Here is a 23245-nt window from a genome sequence, read left to right on the forward strand (position 1 = left end):
GTCCCTGATTTTGGGTGATGTTTGGTCTGTTGGGTAATATGGGTTAGAGCCCCTATTTGACATAATTGTCAGAGTAACCTCTGATGTTGTCAGGGTGCCTGGCATTGGTTAATTTGGCCAAACTGAGGTGGTTTTCTTCTGTGGTTCCTTCTCTTTGTCTACTACCATACAGAAAGCAGCTAGAATGGTAAAAAGTTGAATCGACATGTGACTGACCAACTTGGGTAGACATTGTTTCCCTTTTCAGTATCTTCTTGGAGTCACATTCCCTACTAGTAATTCAATACAAATAACCTGGAGAGTACATACAGTATGTTCTTCAGTGCAACAGTGTAATTTGTTGAGATATCACTGTGTACAGGAAAAACAAGAAATCTTGTGTTTCTTTTGATAGAGCACTCAGTGCAGCGTTTCTGTGAGTGCTTATGGCTGTATTTACGTAGACCTTTCTCATAAAGCTTACTTAGTTTTTACCTTTCCTTCTCCTTTAATAAGTTCAACTGAACCATTGGCGACTGTATTACCCTTAATGCCAATGAATTCCCTACCACTCAGATGAAATGAAGAAGCCACTTGGATGAGTGGTGAAATGTTTCCAAAAAACCTCAAAGTCCAGTTGTTTTAGACTCACTTGTACTAGATCAGGGTTCCACAACGACTGGGCCGTGGAGCGGTGCCGGGCCACGGACTGTGCTGAACTGGGCCACCTGTGCTGAACGCATCCAGTTGAAGGGAAACAAACTGATTTTGTATTATGATGAGCTGTATTATATTTTATAATGTAATAATATTAATAACAATAAAAATAAAGTGCATAATATAAAATGTAATAATTACATTTACATTATATATGTAATAATATAATATAGTATATATAATATATATACTATAGTATGCAGAAATTGCTCCCCCAACCCCAGTCCTCGGAAAAATTGTCTTGCTTGAAATCGGTCCGTGGTGCAAAAAAGGTTGGGGACCACTGTACTAGATACTGTATATCATGACTTGGATGAATGACAATCTTCTTCTTTATTTAGTCCAGAGTGATCTAAAGCTCAGGTTAATGAGGTGGAATGATAGAATGCCAGTTGTGGCCCACCTAGTAGTAATAAGAGTACATGTTGGAGGAGCTAAGGGCTTGTGTTAGTTATTTAGCTGAATATGTCCATGGTCTGAAGTCTATTTCCACTGAGAAGGCAATTCAGCTCTTTACATATTTGCCTTTTCTATTAACAGCTGATAATGCTGCTTTATACTCTGACTGTGCCTTTGTTCAGCCCACAGCTATTCCGGATAACTGTCATATTCAGAATATTTCAATTGTACGGCTTTTTTTTCCTTCGCAAACACATCCACTTTAAATTCGCTGGAACAAGTTCATTTTTATGTTAATAACAAACATTCTCGGGCCTGGATTATTGTGTTTTTCATGACACTGAATTATACAGTTCCCCACAGAGTTTTCTTCTTTCTTCCCTTTTTCCCTCTAAGAATGAACTGTCACAGCGTGACATATTTATGCACTTCCAAATAATCTCTGTGGATGCCAATTCCAAATAAATCAGGTTCATCGCTCGTTTGAAGACTCCCCGCTTTCCTTCGCCGCAGTTCTGAGAAGCGCCGTAGCAGTTAGCGTGCAACATTTACTTTGGTTGAAAGCAAAATACCTTCAGCCGAACATCAGGCGCCTCTTGAACTCTCTGCTCTTTTGATGTTTTAAAATGTAAAGCCAAATGTTTAACCCATGGTGGAACAGCAGATTCTATAAAATGCCTGGCGTTTCCTTTATCCTCCCACCGATGTACGTGGTGAGGCAATTTGTGCGATGCTTTTGCTCAGGCTTGAGAGTGATAGTTTGGTTTCGTTAACCATGGTGGCTACTGCAGAAAGTTGTGACCTTAGGCCGTTTTTAGGGTAAAAAGATATATAAACAACTGGTGTCCAAGCTTCGATCCTCTCTTCTAACACCTTTGGCTAAAGCCAGCCATACACACACCAATAATATCCGACAAAACCTCATTTCGTATGATATTCGATGCGTGTATGGCGGCTCGAAGAGGCAACCGATATTGCAGAAGATGCTCATCTGTTGACTTGTCAATCGGCCAGGTTAAAAGATTTTGATCGGGCGCCATTGAAGGCGCCCAAGCAAAATCTACATTCAGGGCTGAATCACCAGGTGGAGGTAGAATTTCTATTGTTCCTACCTCCATATCTGACGATTCAGCCCTGAACGTCAGTGGAGGGTGGGAATGAACTTTTGTGCAACCAATGGTCATACGAAAGATCGGAATTGCTACTTGTGTCGCCACCTTAAAAGCCTTTTCAGATGAAGGGGATTTATATGCTGGGGGTTTGAAAGCAAATCTCATCAGTAATCTTCCTTTAGGGCTGTGACAGACTCGGAGATTAGTCGCCACGCGACAAATGTCCCTGAAATGCCATCCCATCGGCTAGAATGTAAATTGCCGGTGGGATGGCATACACAGCACCGTGATTTCCCAAAATTGCTGAAGTTGCCTTGAGAGGAAACTTTGTTAATTTGCGCGCCACGTATGCCATCCCACCAGCAATTTACATTCTAGCCAGTGGGATGGCATTTCAGAGAGATTAGTCACCCGCGACAAGGGAGATTTGTCGCGCGGCGTCTACTCTCCCCGTCTGCCACAGCCCTTAATGAGATTAGAAGCTACAGGTATGGGATCTGTTATTTGAAAACAGAGCAATGGATCCATCCTGCCATTCCAGACTGAGTGAGCAATCTGCTAAACAAAGTATGGTACCAAGGTATGCTCTACACTGCTCCCAGTTACTATTTAGTAAAGACTTGCCTGTTTTTGTTCATTGGATCAGGACAGTAAAATATAGCGACATCATTCTGTGGCTACTTTGGGCTACTGCTATTTGCGGCAAATGTCAAGCTTTCCACTGCAGTGCCAAGTTAGATTGCACCATTCATACATATATACATAAATATTAATTTCTTCTAAAAATGCACAGCTCGGTGGGTGCTTTGTCCTTGGCACCATCATGTTTGCCTCCTTGTGCAGTGCAGAACATATTCACTGATTTACTTACTGCCCCCAGTGTCGGTAGGCACACTGGATACATGGGAATAGCTAAGAAGAGGGGTCCATGGAAGCACCCCAGCGATCTAGCAATTATAACAAATTAGCACCTAGTTATTTTAACTTTACTTGTCCTTTAAATACCTTTACAACAGTATCCTTCACATCTCCACCTTGATAAATATTCCCCTGTTGAAGATAAAAGAAAAATTCCTTTATATACCCAAAAACAATACTGATAGTCCTTTTTCCCAAACACCCAGGATTAGATATGTCCGTGATCCTCTCTAGCTATACGCCGTGTTGCACAAACGCAATTATCCTCTTGCCGCTTGGGAGGGCTTTTTTGTGGTTAGCACATTTCTGTATTTGCGGAATTTATGATGCTAGCCAAATCCGGGCAAGTGCTCGGATATGTCCTGTATGGAGCTATTTTAGCTACTTTGGCTCATCAGCTAGAAATACTGTAGCAGCTGTTCTTTAGTCATTTGCTGGCTCAGATTGTTTTCCCTTCACTTGATTTGTCAGGGTGCAATGCATAAATAAGAATGGTGCAGTAATAGGGAAGACATGGTCAATCGCCTGGTCTATTCCTTGAAGCACCTGACTGTACTGTGTCAGCTCCCCAGCTGCTGTATATCCTTTGCTCTCAGCATTCCTACCAACAATGTGCATAGTGTGTCTTCCACTGAAGGAGGGTTATAGGCTACTCATGCACATACTTATATTTAATAGACTCACAGAGTTATGTCAGTATGGGTCTGTATGTGAGTGGATAGATAGGTCAGTATGGGTCTGTATGTGAGTGGATAGATAGGTCAGTGTGGGTCTGTATGTGAGTGGATACATAGGTCAGTGTGGGTCTGTATGTGAGTGGATACATAGGTCAGTATGGGTCTGTATGTGAGTGGATACATAGGTCAGTATGGGTCTGTATGTGAGTGGATACATAGGTCAGTGTGGGTCTGTATGTGAGTTTATAGATAGGTCAGTGTGGGTCTGTATGTGAGTGGATAGATAGGTCAGTGTGGGTCTGTATGTGAGTGGATAGATAGCTCAGTATGGGTCTGTATGTGAGTGGATAGATAGGTCAGTGTGGGTCTGTATGTGAGTGGATAGATAGGTCAGTATGGGTCTGTATGTGAGTGGATACATAGGTCAGTGTGGGTCTGTATGTGAGTGGATAGATAGGTCAGTGTGGGTCTGTATGGGAGTGGATAGATAGGTCAGTGTGGGTCTGTATGGGAGTGGATAGATAGGTCAGTGTGGGTCTGTATGGGAGTGGATAGATAGGTCAGTATGGGAGTGGATAGATAGGTCAGTGTGGGTCTGTATGGGAGTGGATAGATAGGTCAGTATGGGTCTGTATGTGAGTGTATAGATAGGTCAGTGTGGGTCTGTATGTGAGTGTATAGATAGGTCAGTGTGGGTCTGTATGTGAGTGGATAGATAGGTCAGTGTGGGTCTGTATGTGAGTGGATAGATAGGTCAGTGTGGGTCTGTATGTGAGTGTATAGATAGGTCAGTATGGGTCTGTATGTGAGTGGATAGATAGGTCAGTGCGGGTCTGTATGTGAGTGGATAGATAGGTCAGTGCGGGTCTGTATGTGAGGGGATAGATAGGTCAGTGTGGGTCTGTATGTGAGTGGATAGATAGGTCAGTGTGGGTCTGTATGTGAGTGGATAGATAGGTCAGTGTGGGTCTGTATGTGAGTGGATAGATAGGTCAGTGTGGGTCTGTATGTGAGTGGATAGATAGGTCAGTGTGGGTCTGTATGTGAGTGGATAGATAGGTCAGTGTGGGTCTGTATGTGAGTGGATAGATAGGTCAGTGTGGGTCTGTATGTGAGTGTATAGATAGGTCAGTATGGGTCTGTATGTGAGTGGATAGATAGGTCAGTGCGGGTCTGTATGTGAGTGGATAGATAGGTCAGTGCGGGTCTGTATGTGAGTGGATAGATAGGTCAGTGTGGGTCTGTATGTGAGTGGATAGATAGGTCAGTGTGGGTCTGTATGTGAGTGGATAGATAGGTCAGTGTGGGTCTGTATGTGAGTGGATAGATAGGTCAGTGTGGGTCTGTATGTGAGTGGATAGATAGGTCAGTGTGGGTCTGTATGTGAGTGGATAGATAGGTCAGTGTGGGTCTGTATGTGAGTGGATAGATAGGTCAGTATGGGTCTGTATGTGAGTGGATAGATAGGTCAGTGTGGGTCTGTATGTGAGTGGATAGATAGGTCAGTGTGGGTCTGTGGGTGCTGGGTTTACTTGGAAGGGTTGAACTTGATGGTCTTTTTTCAACCCTATGTAGCTATGTAAATTGCAGTATGAAAACCTGCAGCCCGCTCAGTGACACTTTGGTTTCTTTTTCTGCCCTATTCCCTACCTATTTACAAAATACCCGTAATTGAATATTAGGAACTGGCAATGTCTTTTATACGATAACCATTAATAACTGAAATCTGCATCACTTTATTCGCTCTTTATGGTTTCCCTCACAATGACATTTGGAAACAAAATCCATTATCTTGAGCATATTAAGGAAACTAGCGAGGTTTCTAATGTTAATTCTTACTGGGATGTTTTAATGTGGAATATTTCTTCACACCAATTAATTGTAATCATAATGGGGCACGTAAAGGGTGTTATTAAAGCCTTATTGCCAAGAGAGTCATTGAAAACTATAAAGAGCGGTGCTGATGTAGATCTTTTGTCCATTTCTAGTGATTACTTTGAATGATGGTTTGTTTGAATTCCTTTTATAATAGGCAATAGGGGTTTTTATGTTTTTTTTTTTTCTCAACCATGTTTCTACCTCTCTCCTCTCTTTCTGAACCCTATAAACCTATTTCTGTTTTTTTCAAGTATATTAAAATCATATCCTGTTTTCCTTTCTTTAGGACTTGGTGAATATCGAGATGTTTCTGACTGCAAAGGAAGTGGAGGAGTCTCTGGAAAGGCAAGAAACCATGACTTGCCTGGCTTGGTGCCATGATAACAAATCAAGGCTTAGGAAAATGAAGGTATGTGTTGCACACTGGTCTGAGGGCTGCATGCTTGATCAATTGGTTTAGTTATTAAAGAAAAAAAAAATCTGCTAAAGATGCAGGGGGCGGGTAAATAAGCAATCTGACAGTTTTCATAATTATAAGTTTCTTAACCCAAAGCAGATAGTTCCTTTATTCAAGATAAACTCTTTAATGCTCAACCAGCCCAAAGCTGCAGTGTTAAGGTTCTGACTGGAAAAGATCACCACTCCTGTCTTACATATTTAGCAATTCTGCTGTGTACATGCTCAGTATGTAAGAATATGAGAAAGCTTCCTGCTGATTGGCTCAGATCCACATTCCTAAGTGGGGGGGCAGTTCGCATTCTTGAGGGAGGGGGGAGCAGGAGAGGAGAGAGCTGCCTGTCTCTAGCACAGGAAAACAAAGAGACAAGAAATCCTGTATCTTTTGATAGAGGACTCAGTGCAGTGTTTCTTTGAGTGCTGTATATACATCTGATAAAGCTTACTTAGTTTTTGCCTTTCCTTCTCCTTTAAGGTCCGTTCGTTGGAGCGTGAGTGTATAATCATTGGGTGCACTCGTATTTATACAGAGCAGTAGAAGGATCATAAGGCTGGCAAAGCATTGGGCTATTCATAATTCAGATATTAGCAGAGCCGACTGCCAAACCCAATAGGAGCAACAACATTCAAATTAAGCTTTTATACTTTGGGTGGAAGCTGTTTGCTAAGAACATACAGTAGCCAAAGCTTTGCAGTGAGCAGCCATTACACACGGTCACAAGGAACCACACCTAAAACTCTGGTTTGCCCTAAAATAATTTCTGCTCTATAATACAGGTATAGGACCCGTTATCCAGAATACTCGGGACCAAGGGTATTCCAGATAAGGGGTCTTTCTTTAATTCGAATCACCATATCTTAAGTCTACTAAAAAGATCAATAAAACATTAATTTATCTCAATAGGATTGTTCTGCCCCCAATAAAGGGTAATTATATCTTAGTTGGGATCAAGTACAGGTACTGTTTTATTATTACAGAGAAAAGGGAATCATTTAACCATGAAATAAACCCAATAGGGCTGTTCTGCCCCCAATAAGGGGTAATTATATCTTAGTTGGGATCAAGTACAGGTACTGTTTTATTATTACAGAGAAAAGGGAATCATTTAACCATGAAATAAACCCAATAGGGCTGTTCTGCCCCAAATAAGGGGTAATTATATCTTAGTTGGGATCAAGTACAGGTACTGTTTTATTATTACAGAGAAAAGGGAATCATTTAACCATGAAATAAACCCAATAGGGCTGTTCTGCCCCAAATAAAGGGTAATTATATCTTAGTTGGGATCAAGTACAGGTACTGTTTTATTATTACAGAGAAAAGGGAATCATTTAACCATGAAATAAACCCAATAGGGCTGTTCTGCCCCAAATAAGGGGTAATTATATCTTAGTTGGGATCAAGTACAGGTACTGTTTTATTATTACAGAGAAAAGGGAATCATTTAACCATTAAATAAACCCAATAGGGCTGTTCTGCCCCCAATAAGGGGTAATTATATCTTAGTTGGGATCAAGTACAGGTACTGTTTTATTATTACAGAGAAAAGGGAATCATTTAACCATTAAATAAACCCAATAGGGCTGTTCTGCCCCAATAAGGGGTAATTATATCTTAGTTGGGATCAAGTACAGGTACTGTTTTATTATTACAGAGAAAAGGGAATCATTTAACCATGAAATAAACCCAATAGGGCTGTTCTGCCCCCAATAAGGGGTAATTATATCTTAGTTGGGATCAAGTACAGGTACTGTTTTATTATTACAGAGAAAAGGGAATCATTTAACCATTAAATAAACCCAATAGGGCTGTTCTGCCCCCAATAAGGGGTAATTATATCTTAGTTGGGATCAAGTACAGGTACTGTTTTATTATTACAGAGAAAAGGGAATCATTTAACCATTAAATAAACCCAATAGGGCTGTTCTGCCCCCAATAAGGGGTAATTATATCTTAGTTGGGATCAAGTACAGGTACTGTTTTATTATTACAGAGAAAAGGGAATCATTTAACCATTAAATAAACCTAATAAGGGGTAATTATATCTTAGTTGGGATCAAGTACAGGTACTGTTTTATTATTACAGAGAAAAGGGAATCATTTAACCATTAAATAAACCCAATAGGGCTGTTCTGCCCCCAATAAGGGGTAATTATATCTTAGTTGGGATCAAGTACAGGTACTGTTTTATTATTACAGAGAAAAGGGAATCATTTAACCATTAAATAAACCCAATAGGACTGTTCTGCCCCCAATAAGGGGTAATTATATCTTAGTTGGGATCAAGTACAGGTACTGTACAGAGAAAAGGGAATCATTTAACCATTAAATAAACCTAATAAGGGGTAATTATATCTTAGTTGGGATCAAGTACAGGTACTGTTTTATTATTACAGAGAAAAGGGAATCATTTAAACATTAAATAAACCCAATAGGATTGTTCTGCCCCCAGTAAGGGGTAATTATTTGATTAAAATGGAGTCTATGGGAGACAGGCTTTCCGTAATTTGGATCTTTCTGGATAATGGGTTTCCAGATAACAGATCCCATACCTGTTATAAGGACCAGTAATTCTGCCCTGAAGGGAGCACTTACCCATGTATGTCCCGTTGGCTTTCTTGTCTAAGCACCACCTCGCCGCGGCTTTGCCGTACCACCGCATTATGATCCAGAATGGATTAAACGCTCCCCGTGCAAAATTCGTTTAAGGACAAATTAGACTTTTTATAGTTCATTAGCCCAAATCAGCGCATGATTACTGCAGCGTACAAAGTTATTAAATGTCTGTGTTGATACATGATGATGTTCACCAAGACAATTTGGCTTTAAAGGCAATTTCTCATTGAGACCTTTATAAAAAAGAAAATGTATCATTCTACTGTGATTTCCTTTATTACCGTCAGGCAGAACTAAGTCTAATTAATTTAGCGTACAAGTTGGAAGTAATTGTCCCAACGTGTAATTTGGCCCCTCTCTCGCTATATACAATATGTTTGCTTCTAAAGATATAAAGATCTCCATGACTGACAAAGATGACGGTGAAGGACATTAAAGCAGTAGTTCACCTTTTAATATGATGTAGACATTGATATTCTGAGACAATTTGCAGATGGTTTTTATTTGTTTTTTATTTGTTGAGCAGCTTTCCAGTTTAGTTTTTAGACACTCTGGTTGCTAGGGTCCAAATTACAATAGCAACCAGGCAGCAGTATAAACGAGAGATTGAAATATGAATAGGAGAGAGCCTAAATAGAAGATAAACAATTAAAAGTAAAATTGCAGCCTCAAAGAAGGAATAATTTTTTTGCCTGTGTGGGTCAGTGACCCCCATTTGAAAGCTGTAAAGAGTCAGAAGAGGAAGGCAAATAATCAAACTATTAAAATTAAACGATTGAGAAGTTGCTGGGGGAACCACCCCTTCAAAGGAAAACTACACCTCCAGAATCAATACTTAACCAACAGATAGTTTATCAAGTGACCTATTAAAGAATCTCACCAAACTGGAATATATATATATCAGTAAATATTGCCCTTTTACATCCTTTCCCTTGAGCCGCCATTTAGTGATGGGCTGTGTGCTCCCTCAGAGATCAGCTGACAGGAAATAATGCAGCTCTGACTGTAACAGGAAGTAGTGTGAGGGCAAAAGGCAGAACTCTGCCCATTCATTGGCTGATGGGGTCTAGCGTGTATATGTGCCTTGGCATGTGTGTGTGCACTGTGAATCCTATGATCCCAGGGGGTGGCACTTAATTCTTAAAATGGCAGTTTTAAGAAGAAGAAAAAAACATAATAAAGCTTTTTGAGCACAGCAACAGAAAATTAGATTTCAGGAAATTCATGGTAAAAGTGGTGCCTATTCAGTTTATTTTATCCAAAATGTCAGTGCTGCAGTGACCAGGAGATTTGTCGTATCCCGTTGTCTTTCATTTTCACTGCCAATTTCTGGATTTTTAAAAACACAGATGGTTCCAAGTGCACAAAAAGGAACAGTTCCGTTCTGCACATTCTTGCGGGAGGTGGAGACAAAGACCTAGAAGATGTTGCAGTTTAAAAATGTGCCAATCATGTAAACACTGGCCTGAAAGGAATTTCTAGTACTGTTTTATTTATTGCTGGAAAAACAAACTCACTGCAATTCATAGATATGAGAATGTAATTCAAAGGTATAATTTTATCTTGGTAACTCTGCCTCTGATCTGTATAATACAGAATAGCACCCATTCTAGTGACTGTTCTTTATTCTTGTTTTGCAGAGCTGCCTGGAATTCAGTTTGAGGATCCAAGAGTTTATTGAGCTGATTCGGCAGAATAAGAGGCTGGATGCTGTTAGGTAAGGAAACAGTGCTCACCTAATCAATATCTGAGCTAAACACGGTCATTTAAAGTAATTTTTTTTTTTCTAATCTGCCGGAAAACAATTGATTATATTTAAAGGAGAAGGAAAGGCATTTTGGCATTTTACTGCCAATAGATTCGCCTCATTAGTGCCACCTAGAACACTATATTTATTCTGCAGAAACCATTACTATACCTGAGTACACAGCTCTAGAAGCTCCCTCCACTTGTTTAAGATAGCAGCTGCAATTTTAGCTTGGTCTTGGTAGCTTCCTGCTGCAGCTCTAGCCGTTGTAGCTCAGGTCACACGTTCCTAAGGGAGGGGGAGTATTTTTATGAATTCTTATGGGAGGGGGGAGCAGGAGAGAGGAGAGAACTGTGCAGACTCTGGCCCTGTGAATGAAGGATTTTTCTGAGAGAGGAAGTCAGATACCCAAGAACATGTTTGCAAACAAGTAGACAAGAAATCCTGTGTTTCTTTTCATAGAGGAGCGTTTCTGTGAGTGTTTATGGCTGTATTTACATAAACCTTTCTGATAAAGCTTACTTAGTTTTACCTTTCCTTTGGCTTTTATATAGTTAGGAAAAACATTTTCATGAAAATGTGTTTCCCAATTGAGGTTTATTGACAACTTTACCTGGAGAAACCAGACATTGTAGCAGACCTTAAATGATCTGGTTTGGAAACGGAAGTATCCCAGCATTCAAGATTCTGATTCGGCTTTCATGGAGCTCATTTTAAACCCTTAAGACACATTGACCAAAACTGACATTTAAAAAAAAAAAAAAAAAATAATAATAATAATTGGAATTAACTCTAACACCATTTCTCTTAGTTTTCCGAACATTTCCGAAAAAAGTTGAATTGGAAGAAATTGTTTACATTAAATCATAAAAAATGTGTTCCCGCTAAAACTAAGGGCTAAGATTGGCTATTAGGGGCCTCTATGCACCCTATCAGCTTACAGGGGCTTTATTTGGTAGGAAATCTTGTTTTTATTCAACCAAAACTTGCCCCCAAGTCAGGAATTCAGAAATAACTCCCTGGTTTGGGGGCACTGAGAGCAACATCCAAGGGGTTGGGGAGCAACATGTTGCCCCTGAGCCACTGGTTGGGGGTCACTGCATTAAAGTATAGATGGAGATGTGATACAGATCCTGGTGATTTGGTACCCAAACTATACAAAAATCTCCTTGACTTTACTGATTGACTTCACCAAACAAGTGCCTGTGTATGGCCAGATTAAAGGTCCCCATACACCTTAAGATCCGTTCGCTTGGCGACGACGCCAAGCGAGCGGATCTTCTCCCAATATCCCCCACCTACGGGTGGACGATATCGGGAGAATCCAAGCTAATTCCCTGGGGCCAAACGATCGAATTATAACGACGGGTATAGAAAAAGTCGGTCCGGGGACCACATCAATGAGCCGATGCGGTCCCTAATCCTAATAGATTTTTAAACCCGCCTGATCAAGATCTGGCCAATTTCAGGCCAGATATCGGTCAGGCAGTCCCGTCGGTAGTGCCCATACACGGGCCCATTAGCAGTCTAAGGGACGCATATCGGCAGCTAGAATTGGCCCATGTATGGGGACCTTAACGTATGCTTGCTAGGCTTATTTATAGGAATTCCACTCTGTAAGTAATGTGTTTGCTGAGCAAGCAGTTTGGCAGGTATCTGACAAAGACGGAAGTGTAATTACCCGTCCCGACTTTCTCTGAGAGTAAAATGTGGAACCAACACTTTCTTGTTGCACAGCTGGAGGCTAAATAAGCATGAAAGCTTTGGCTACTGCCTGCTGAATAGCCTCTAAAGTGACATCTGGGCTCTTAAGATACAATTGATGCTAGCCTTCATCAAAAAAAAAAAAAGAAAATGCAATTTGTTAATAGTGATATTTGAACTTCCGAGAGTTTTAGATATGATGCAAGACCATTATGACCATTAAGCAGCATATCAGTAGATCAGCATGAAAGCATATTCGAAAATGTGCAGCCCTGAGCTTTAATGATTACAGCTATAAAATCCATAGAATATGCCTTTATGTAAGCAGAGATGGAACCTGCCTGCATTAGATAGGTGTCTCTCAATCTCACTTTTACACACGAGCCCCAGCGACTGACTGAGATCCCCCGTTCCTAGCAGGTGTGGAAACGATTTGTGCCCCCCAAAGCCAAAGCAGAAGTATAAAAGGAAGAATGTGAGAGCTCTATCCAATCAGGATGGGTTTAAATTGTGAAAGTTCTAATACATTGGGTATAGGTTGGTCTAATTAAATGAGAATTCTTATGCTCTCTCTTGCCTTTTTGGATCTGGTCTTTCATCTTCAAATTATTTGTAAGTTGTTCTCCCATGCTGGCCTAAATAATGCATAGAACTTTTTCTGGATAAGAGTAAAAATATATACACGGGTATGGGACCTGTTATCGAGAATGCTCAGGACCTAGGGTTTCTAGAAAAGGGTTTTTTTTCCATAATTTGGATCTCCATGCCCTAATTCTACTAAACAATAATTGCAATATTATTAAACCCAGAAGAATCGTTTCGCCCCAAATAAGAATTAATTATATCTTAGTTCAAGTTCAAGTACAGGTACTGTTTTATTATTACAGAGAAAAGGGAATCATTTAACCATGAAATAAACCCAATAGGGCTGTTCTGCCCCAATAAGGGGTAATTATATCTTAGTTGGGATCAAGTACAGGTACTGTTTTATTATTACAGAGAAAAGGGAATCATTTAACCATTAAATAAACCCAATAGGGCTGTTCTGCCCCCAATAAGGGGTAATTATATCTTAGTTGGGATCAAGTACAGGTACTGTTTTATTATTACAGAGAAAAGGGAATCATTTAACCATGAAATAAACCCAATAGGGCTGTTCTGCCCCCAATAAGGGGTAATTATATCTTAGTTGGGATCAAGTACAGGTACTGTTTTATTATTACAGAGAAAAGGGAATCATTTAACCATGAAATAAACCCAATAGGGCTGTTCTGCCCCCAATAAGGGGTAATTATATCTTAGTTGGGATCAAGTACAGGTACTGTTTTATTATTACAGAGAAAAGGGAATCATTTAACCATTAAATAAACCCAATAGGGCTGTTCTGCCCCCAATAAGGGGTAATTATATCTTAGTTGGGATCAAGTACAGGTACTGTTTTATTATTACAGAGAAAAGGGAATCATTTAACCATGAAATAAACCCAATAGGGCTGTTCTGCCCCAATAAGGGGTAATAATATCTTAGTTGGGATCAAGTACAGGTACTGTTTTATTATTACAGAGAAAAGGGAATCATTTAACCATTAAAGGGGGAATTGTAAATTAGAATGTATTGCCTCAGACATAGAGGCGGGGCAGGCAATTACTTTCACTTTCCATCCTGCACTTCTAGATGTCACTTAATTTCTCACATTCCTCCACCCTCCTCACTGTGTAGCCTGTGCATGGGCATCAGGTCCCCCGTTCTGCCACATAAATAAGAATTTAGAATGATGCAAAGCTTGCCTTAATAACAGTGTTTACAAAATGGCGCTTTAATTGTGGATTCCAAAAGAATGAAGGAAATGATTTATATAATGTAAATAAAGTTAATTTTGCACACGATAGAAAATAATTTGGAATTATATTTTAGGGTGATTGGTTCCCTTTAAATCCTTCTAATGAATTAGATTAGACCAGAGACATCTAGTTAAAGGCCCCAGTTTATCAGTAACATTCCTGCCATGGCTAAAACTCCTTGGTGTGTCCAATAGTGACCCACTGCCCTTACTATTGATTCCATTATTTGCTTGGGGGTCTACAGCAAGGGGTGCTGAGATTATAGAGTTGTTTGCTATCATTAATAAAGAATGCCTTCGGAGGAGGGCTCAGGTCAAGTAAATAATTTATGCTTTAGGGCGAAGACACACGGGGGCGACTAATCGTCGTGACGAAATTTTGTGCACAATTTGTCGCGGTGACACAATTGTTTACTTTGTTTACTTTCTTACTTATTTACCATGCAATAAAGTTGGAATAAATAATAAAAAAAAAATTAATAGAGTGCTGTTATTGCTCTTTTGTTTTTCTAATTCAAGCCCATAAATTATTAACAGTGGCAATAAGAAATTCCACCTTGAAGGACAAATTAAGGGATCACTGGACCTAGCGCTCTGTCTGCTGTTGGACCTGGTCTGAAATATCCAACAAGCACAGCTTGGCCTCTGCTTTATTAAAATAGCAAAAATAACAGTGTTTTGCTCCCTGCTAGTCAGAATAGATAGTTGCAGTTTGACTTACATACTTACATGGGTGGCCCTTAAAAGAAAACTATACCCCCAGAATGAACCAACTGATAGTTTATATTATGTTAAGAGCCCTATTAAAGAATCTCGCCAAACTGGAATATATATATATCAGTAAATATTGCCCTTTTACATCCTTTCCCTTGAGTCGCCATTTAGTAATGGGCTGTGTGCCCCCTCAGAGATCAGCTGACAGGAAATAATGCAGCTCTAACTGTAACAGGAAGTAGTGTGGGAGTAAAAGGCAGAACTCTGCCCATTCATTGGCTGATGTGACCTAGCATGTATGTGTGCCTTGGCTTGTTTGTGTGCACTGTGAATCCTATGATCCCAGGGGGCGGCCCTTAGTACTTAAAATGGCAGTTTCCTATTTAGGATTACCCAATGGCACATACTACTAAAAAAGTATATTTTTATGAAAATGGTTTATTTAGATGAAGCAGGGTTTTACATATGAGCTGTTAATGCAGTATATTTTATAGAGACCTACATTATTTGGGGGGTATAGTTTTCCTTTAAAGAACTAAAGTCCAGTGGAATAACCAGAAGCTCCTTGCCCCCACAGCAAAATAACTTTATAGCCCCCCAAACTGTAGCTCATATTAACCCCTGTTGTACTGTAGCTTATCTGCTACTTGCTATGTCGGTGTATGTAGCCCTATTTCAGCTGGAATGTACAAAGTGAGTGTGGGGGGGGGAAGGAAGGCAGTTGGCTCATTAGTACATCACTTAATGCTTTATAATAAGGGATTAGGCTGCAGTACAGTATGTTGCAGGGGTGCCTGCCTATTAATTACTGGGGAAGCACAGACATATACATCTTGCTCATATTCATAGTTAGGAGGCTTGTCACTATTTCCCCAGGCACCGAGACCCCATACAGCTACATTCCAGTAAGATTTATCTCTTTCTGCTGCTGTTTCACTAAAATATATCACCCCCATTATGTGCTGAACTCTGTAAAACTGCCCCGTGTTCCCTTAATTGGGGCAGCACGTGGGGTATATTATGTTGGCATGGTTACATAACTATATATATATATTTGTGCGTATTACAAAAATGTTCATGGCAGTACTTAAGGAATGGATTAGGATCCGTATCATATTAAGGTGTTTGTGTCTCATTTTAAAAGGCATAAAGGACATGTAAACCCCCAGAAAAATGTAATCAGTGAACAGCCTCTTCGAAATCTTTAAATACCTGCCACTCCGGTTGTTAAAAGGTTAATAGTAAGGCTGCAGCATCCCCTTACTCACTAAGAATTCCGTCTCCTCCTGAAACCCACTCGGCCCCCTCCCTTGGAAATTTCCTTTGGCTGTTGGCTACTGAGCGTGCTCAGTTCTTCTCAGATTACTAAACACACTCTCCAGTGTAGCAGCCAATGAAGAGATGGCATTGCCAGTTTCCATGGAAACTCTGTTTTAGCTGTGCACTATGCTGAAGAAATAGTTTTTTTCTCGAAATCTCCCCTCCTGAGCTCAGCTTAACCAGTACAGTGCTTAATCCAATAAGTTGTGCCTGTGTAAGCCTGCATTCTTCATTGCATGAACTTTACACTAATTAAGGGTCTTTGCAAAAGTGCTGTTTGCAGCTTCCTATCGTTCCAGTGCCCCTCATTCTCCCATGTCTGGATATAGTAAATAATGTACCCCCTATTCTAAAATATAAGGATATTATAAGTCAGAGAGGGGTTCCATGACCACATAAAAGCACGAGGATGCAGATCAAGTGGTTTTATATGGATCATGGAATACCGAGGTCGTACATTCTTTTTAATAATACCCATAAGTCATGTGACAGAAATGACATCACTAAACACCAATTATAACTAGTGACATCACTAAGCACTGTTTATAAGGATATCATTTACAGGATATTCATGGCTTTTGTGTATTATAATGCAATAACTTCTGCCTTGTCGATACATTTTCAGGACAGACTGACAGATTTGTGCTTCTCTCCCCAGACACGCACGGAAGCATTTCAGCCAGGCAGAGGGGAGCCAGCTAGATGAGGTGCGCCAGGTGATGGGGATGCTGGCCTTTCCCTCCGACACCCACATCTCTCCTTACAAGGTATGGGGCTCCTCTAGGTGAGCAAGGAGTTGTTCACCTTTACAAACTTTTAGTATGTTAACGAATGTCCTATTCCTAGCAACTTTGCAATTTGTCTTCATTATTTATTTCTAATAGTTTTTGCATTCCGCTTCTATATTATTACAGTTTTCAAATGGGGGTCACTGACCCCGGGAGCAAAAAAAAAAACCATTGTGATCTTACAATTACTGTTTATTTTTAAGCCTTATGTTTCTATTCAATACCTCTACTATTCATAATCCACTATCTTATTCACACCACTACCTGGTTGCTAAGGTAAACAAGACCCTAGCAACCCAATAGCTGCTGAAATTCCAAAACAGAGAGCTGCTGAATAAAAAAAACTAAACTGAAAAACCATAAAATGAAAACCAATTGCATATTGTCTCTGAATGTCAGTCTCTATGTGATACTAATAGCCTGATACATTTTTACTGCAATATTTAATTTTACCGGCATTGATCTGGGAAATGCTCGTGGTGTTTTGGTGCTGTGGCTCCATCTGTCGGTCACTTTGCATTTATATGACATATTATTACTGTTGTGTGACCACCATAAACAGGAATGAGAAGCCGGCTTATTTGATGTGTCTGCCTTTGCTGTTTCTGAACAGGATCTTCTGGACCCAGCGCGGTGGCGAATGCTGATCCAACAGTTCCGTTATGATAACTACAGGCTTCATCAGTTGGGGAACAACTCTGTTTTTACTATAACACTTCAGGCGGGCCTCTCGGCTATTAAAACACCGTATCCTTCCAAACGCAGTAACACAACAGCAGCAAATCAGAGTAAAGATTTCTGGGGTCAGTGGTGTAACTGTAGGGGGAGCAAAGCCCAAAGAGAGAGGAAAGGAGAAAAATACCCACTCCCACCCATGTCCCATGATGTTCTCCATCCTTCCTCACCATCAGGACACAGGTGTTAGGGAACCTGGAATCCTAAGTTATGCTCCTATCTTGGCTGTATCCTATAGTAATGTCTAGGGACTCCTCCATCAAGGAGAGGCGCAGTAAACTGTAAGGTGGATACAAATCACTGATCACCAATGAATAGTAGAGGATATAAACCCAGACTGGATTAGTTACAGATAAGTGTGTTCTAGAGGAGCTTGTAACTGGAGGATATGAATGTCAGCTGGATACTATATTATTTAGACTGCCAGTTTGGCCAACAGTGGCCATATTGGCAGCCTTTGGGCAGAGCAGTAGCCTCCTTGACTGATTTTTTTAATTGAGGCCCATTCAGATATTTATTATTGTAGAATTCAGTGGAGCCTGCATTAGATTATGAATGAGGTTTGACGGGTCTCTTCTCCCCCCATGTGTTAAGGTTGTTGGGTCCTTTGCCAATCAGCGAATCTCTGTGGGTCTGACCCCCACTTGGAGGGAGGCTCAGAGCCTTGGCTGAGGTGCCACTCTTCATCCTAAAGGCCAGTTAGGGAGAGTTTGGGGAGCAATGCTCTCCTATTAGCTCCCTTGGATATACCTGAGAGTCAGTCTTATAGAATGAGATTTGTGGGTAAATAATTACTTGCTATATATTCTTGGGGATATTGCTAATAAAGCAGTGTCTGCATATATCTATGGGTCTGCACAAATAATGAACCTCAAAGGGGAGGGGGGCATGGAACCGAAAACATCTTAATACCATTGGGCCAGATTGTTTGATCAGTCTGATACGGCCTGCACTTGTTTTTCCCCCCCAAGAGTGTTTGTAGTAAAGGCTGCGCTCCTGTTCCGTGGGCGATATGTTACAAAACTGATAACTTCATTAGTTATTATTTTATAAGGCCAAGTGGCCATTATTGTCAAAATTATTTTTTAGAAAGAGATGCAATGGTTGCTTGGCCATTTATAGTTCTTTACAGAGCTGGGAACCAAAAAGGCAAAAGGTTTTGGGAATAAGTGTCAGGAACATGGGAGATGGCTTTTAGCAGTGTTTGAGCTATGGCACGTGGAGCATTCTAATAATGTTACATTTCCCAGAGTGCTATAGCTATAGACCTGTTGCCACCTTTCAGGCTTCTTACTGGCCAGGGCAGGGGACGGGCCAATGGAGGGCAGGTCCGTGGCATCAGGGGCAGAGCAATGATGTTAATGGGGGTGAATTTTCTATTTTTATTTTTTCGAACAGCCAAGAGGCAGGTAAACTGATACGGTTCAGGTTGTGCCAGTCATTAAACAGTCAGGATTTGCTTTATATTAGACAGTTCATGACTGACCTTCATTTTCTGGAAATGAAAATACAGAGAGATACAAATATGGTGTCACCACAGGAGACTGACGGGAAGTGAAGTTACCTCAGCTGGTTGTCTCCTTGTCAGACAGAACCATTCTGTTGGTTTAATGACCCTGAGGCCTTGGCTGTAGGAAGCCAAGTAATGCCCCTAACCAAGTGCAGGGTTGTTCTACCACTAGAAACAATCATCATATTTCCTTTTCTTTTGACAAAGTTCCTTGACCGCCCTATAAACAGACAGTGCTACAAAGAGGATGGGACCTCGAAGAATCCCGACTGCCCCGTGTGCAGCAAATCTCTGAATAAATTAGCACAGCCCCTCCCGATGGCACACTGCGCCAACTCCCGGTTGGTCTGCAAGATTTCCGGAGATGTCATGAATGAAAACAACCCTCCCATGATGCTCCCAAATGGATATGTGTATGGATATAATGTGAGTGTGTCCGGCCGCTGTGCATTGTCTTCATCGAGTTATACCAATCAGTTCAAAGATACAGCTCGGGAAATGGGTGGGCAACTCTGGTTTCTGCACTGAGGGGTGTGAGTGTGCTTCTGCGCTCGTATTCGGTTGAATAAAGGAAGCAGGAATGTGCCCAATAGCACAGTGTGCTTGCATTCGTTTGCCCTCTTCAGTACTAGAACTCAGTGTGGCATAAGGGAAGGGGCACAGTGTGCTCCAGCTTATACTAGCCCCCCGTACCTTATGTCTGCATTGAGTCGGCCTTTGAGCCCCATTTAAGAGTAGTCGGGTGACCTTCAGGCGGACATTTGGAGGACAAATAACTAAAATGTATCTCCAGGCAAAGCAACCCACCACGTGATGTCATTTTCAGTTTTCACAATACTCACATTGGGGGTGAGAAGGGTGAAAGTGGATAGGGGCAAGGGTACAGGTATGGGTGCAGGTCTGACAAAACAGACCCATGCAGGTCTCTGTCGCATGTAGTGGAAGGGAGAGGAAAGGTGGCCATACACAGGCCGATAAAAGCTGCTGATGGACCCTGTCGGCCCATGAATAGGGCCCTTAGATGGGACTGCCCAACCCATATCCGCTTGAAAATCAGCCAGCTGTCAGTTGTGCAGGTTTAAATATCGTACATCCAGTCAGTGCAATTCAGTCATTTAATTAATCCAATATTGTTGACATATCAGGGAAAGATCCGCTCATTAGGCGACCTCACCAATGAAGCATATCTTTCAGCTAATGGGTACCTTAAGGGCACAACCCACCTGCCTGACCCCACTGTTCATAGGAGCAAGTTGAGCCCATATGTGCAACTTACTAACGAGCAAATACTGTATTGATAGCTCCAGTGTGTTTACACTGCACATCTGCCTAATATTGTTGTCTTCTGGGTTAAACATGGTGCATGATGTCCATTCTTTGCACTCCTTAAAGGAGAAGGAAGTCATTTTGGCATTTTTCTGCAAAAAGCTTTCCCATACCTGAGTAAAGAGCCCTAGAAGCTCCCTCTGTTTAAGATAGCAGCTTGCTTGCATCGCACTCGCTGTGCAGGTCAGTTGTTTTTTGCCGGACTGTGCTGGGAGTGCCAACTCTCTGGTGTGTGCACCGAGTAAGAATTGCTGGAGGAGGTAAAGGCGTGCTGGGTGAACTTTCCTTGTTAAGATAGCAGCTGCCATTTAAGACATTCCTATGGGAGGGAGGAGTAAATTCTATTGGGAGGGGGAAGAGCTGGGCAGACTCGTGCCCCAAACCTGAAGGAGCGAAAGTCTGATACGAAAGAACATATTTACAAAAAAGGAGACAAGAAATCCTGTGTTTCTTTTGATAGAGGACTCTGTGCTTATGGCTGTATTTACATAGACCATTCTGATAAAGCTTACTTAGTTTTTACCTTTCCTTCTCCTTTAATTAAATGAGCCCCCCAGTACGTATAATGAACAGATCTGATTAACACTGCTGCAACTCGTATAAGAGTTTCTCCTCCATATTTATATTCTGCCCATCTTTCCTTTTCAGTCTCTGCTTTCTATTCGCCAAGATGACAAAGTCGTTTGCCCTAGAACCAAAGAGGTCTTCAACTTCTCCCAAGCTGAGAAAGTCTACATCATGTAGGCGTGGGAACCTCCTCGTGCCTCTCGCCCCTCCCCCCACACCATGACCAGAGTGCTCGGCCGACAGCAGCATAAACCGCACAATGGGAGGGGGGGCATCGGCGACTGTTCAGTGGTTGCATTCATCCTTTCTTGCAACCAAAGATTTACCAAGTAACAACAGTACATGCGTCAAGGAAACATCTGCTTCCAAATACAAAAAACAAAAACATTTGTACTTGAAATTTACAGTTTTGATTGTGCGAGTTTTGTAACGAGTCGCGACTGGCGCTTCTGAAAACTTCTTTAAGAATTTAGCCATTTTCTTTTTTTTTTTAACACTTATTTGCTATAGAGACTTGCGATGCTTGGCCCGTTCCTCAAGTTCTGAGGTTCTAGGGTTCCACTTTTGATTTTTTAGAGGTCTTGGGATCATATGGTTAGCGCTAAAGCCTATTTTGCTTTGAGAATGTATTCACGGGGAAATCAAACCCATATTCTTCCATGTTGGACTTCCCAGAGCTTTGCCTACATTCAGTAACTGCACATAAGCAACAGCCGTGGTCCTGATCCAGTATTTTCTGGATACACAACGCGTTTTCAACCAACAGCCGCAAAGGAAATTTTAGTCTTTGTAACCTTAAGGAAACTTTGCTGTAGAAATTTGTATTTAGTGCTTATTTTTGCATGTTGGTGTTCATCAACTAATAAAATATTGTTCATTTAATTGACGCTTCTGGAACTTTTCTTGCATTTCAAAAAAAATATAGGTAATAGAGGTATTGGATCCATTATCCAGAAACTTGTTATCCAGAAAACCCTGAATTATAGGATGGCCATTTTCCACAGACTCCATTTTATTCAAATACTGATTTATAATATTGATTTCCTTTTTCTCTGTAATAATAAAACAGTACCTGTACTTGATCCCAACTAAGATATAATTACCCCTTATTGGGGGCAGAACAGCCCTATTGGGTTTATTTCATGGTTAAATGATTCCCTTTTCTCTGTAATAATAAAACAGTACCTGTACTTGATCCCAACTAAGATATAATTACCCCTTATTGGGGGCAGAACAGTCCTATTGGGTTTATTTAATGGTTAAATGATTCCCTTTTCTCTGTAATAATAAAACAGTACCTGTACTTGATCCCAACTAAGATATAATTACCCCTTATTGGGGCAGAACAGCCCTATTGGGTTTATTTAATGGTTAAATGATTCCCTGTAATAATAAAACAGTACCTGTACTTGATCCCAACTAAGATATAATTACCCCTTATTGGGGCAGAACAGCCCTATTGGGTTTATTTAATGGTTAAATGATTCCCTTTTCTCTGTAATAATAAAACAGTACCTGTACTTGATCCCAAATAAGATATAATTACCCTTTATTGGGGCAGAACAGCCCTATTGGGTTTATTTAATGGTTAAATGATTCCCTTTTCCCTGTAATAATAAAACAGTACCTGTACTTGATCCCAACTAAGATATAATTACCCCTTATTGGGGGCAGAACAATGTCGGACTGGTGTGTGCAGGGCCCACCGGGGCTGCCCTTGCCAGCCACGTCCACTGCACCCCCTAAACCCCCCCCCCCCCGCAGGGTCCCCCACCCAACATCCTCCTCTGAGCAGGTGTAAGTTTAACATGTCAGAGGAGGAACGGTCAGCAGGGGGAGTGCCAGCAAGGGTCGGGTCTGGGTCTACATCCAGAAACCTTACCCGCAACCCGCAGGGCACCCACTTTTTTTGCAGGGAACCCACTGGTACCCGTCCCGGTGTTGGACTCTAGCACATAGATGGCGGCGAGTTAGCGTTTTGGAACCATAGGAATAAAGACTGAGCCAATGAAAGGAGATTACGCCATGGTCAGAAACATCTCCCAAATGAGTGTGTGTCTCACAATAGATAAAACCCAAAACTATTAACCACTAAACAAAATTGTTTAACATTTCCCAATAAAAAACGGCTGATAATGAATCCATTAAAGAAGCATTCGGAGAAGTCTATTAACCTCCAGATCTCTGGCGCAATTAAATCTACAAAACTATTCTCATCGGGGAGAGCGTTTGACAAACAAT

General features: G+C 41.0%; 1 protein-coding gene across 3 annotated transcripts in view; it reads left to right on the top strand.

Moving 5' to 3' along the window:
- The window catches only part of maea (macrophage erythroblast attacher), a 57966-nt gene extending 36080 nt beyond the window's left edge, over window positions 1-21886 (top strand). For all 3 annotated transcript variants that reach the window (XM_012960347.3, NM_001007962.1, XM_012960346.1), the window contains 6 exon segments: window positions 5967-6089; window positions 10394-10470; window positions 16737-16845; window positions 17480-17613; window positions 19342-19537; window positions 21086-21886. In XM_012960347.3, coding sequence (XP_012815801.1) covers window positions 5967-6089; window positions 10394-10470; window positions 16737-16845; window positions 17480-17613; window positions 19342-19537; window positions 21086-21181 — 735 coding nt within the window. In that variant the 3' untranslated portion in view covers window positions 21182-21886.
- Window positions 21887-23245: the final 1359 nt, after the last annotated feature.

This window comes from Xenopus tropicalis, chromosome 1, assembly GCF_000004195.4.
Source record: "Xenopus tropicalis strain Nigerian chromosome 1, UCB_Xtro_10.0, whole genome shotgun sequence".
In the NCBI taxonomy this organism is placed as follows: domain Eukaryota; kingdom Metazoa; phylum Chordata; class Amphibia; order Anura; family Pipidae; genus Xenopus; species Xenopus tropicalis.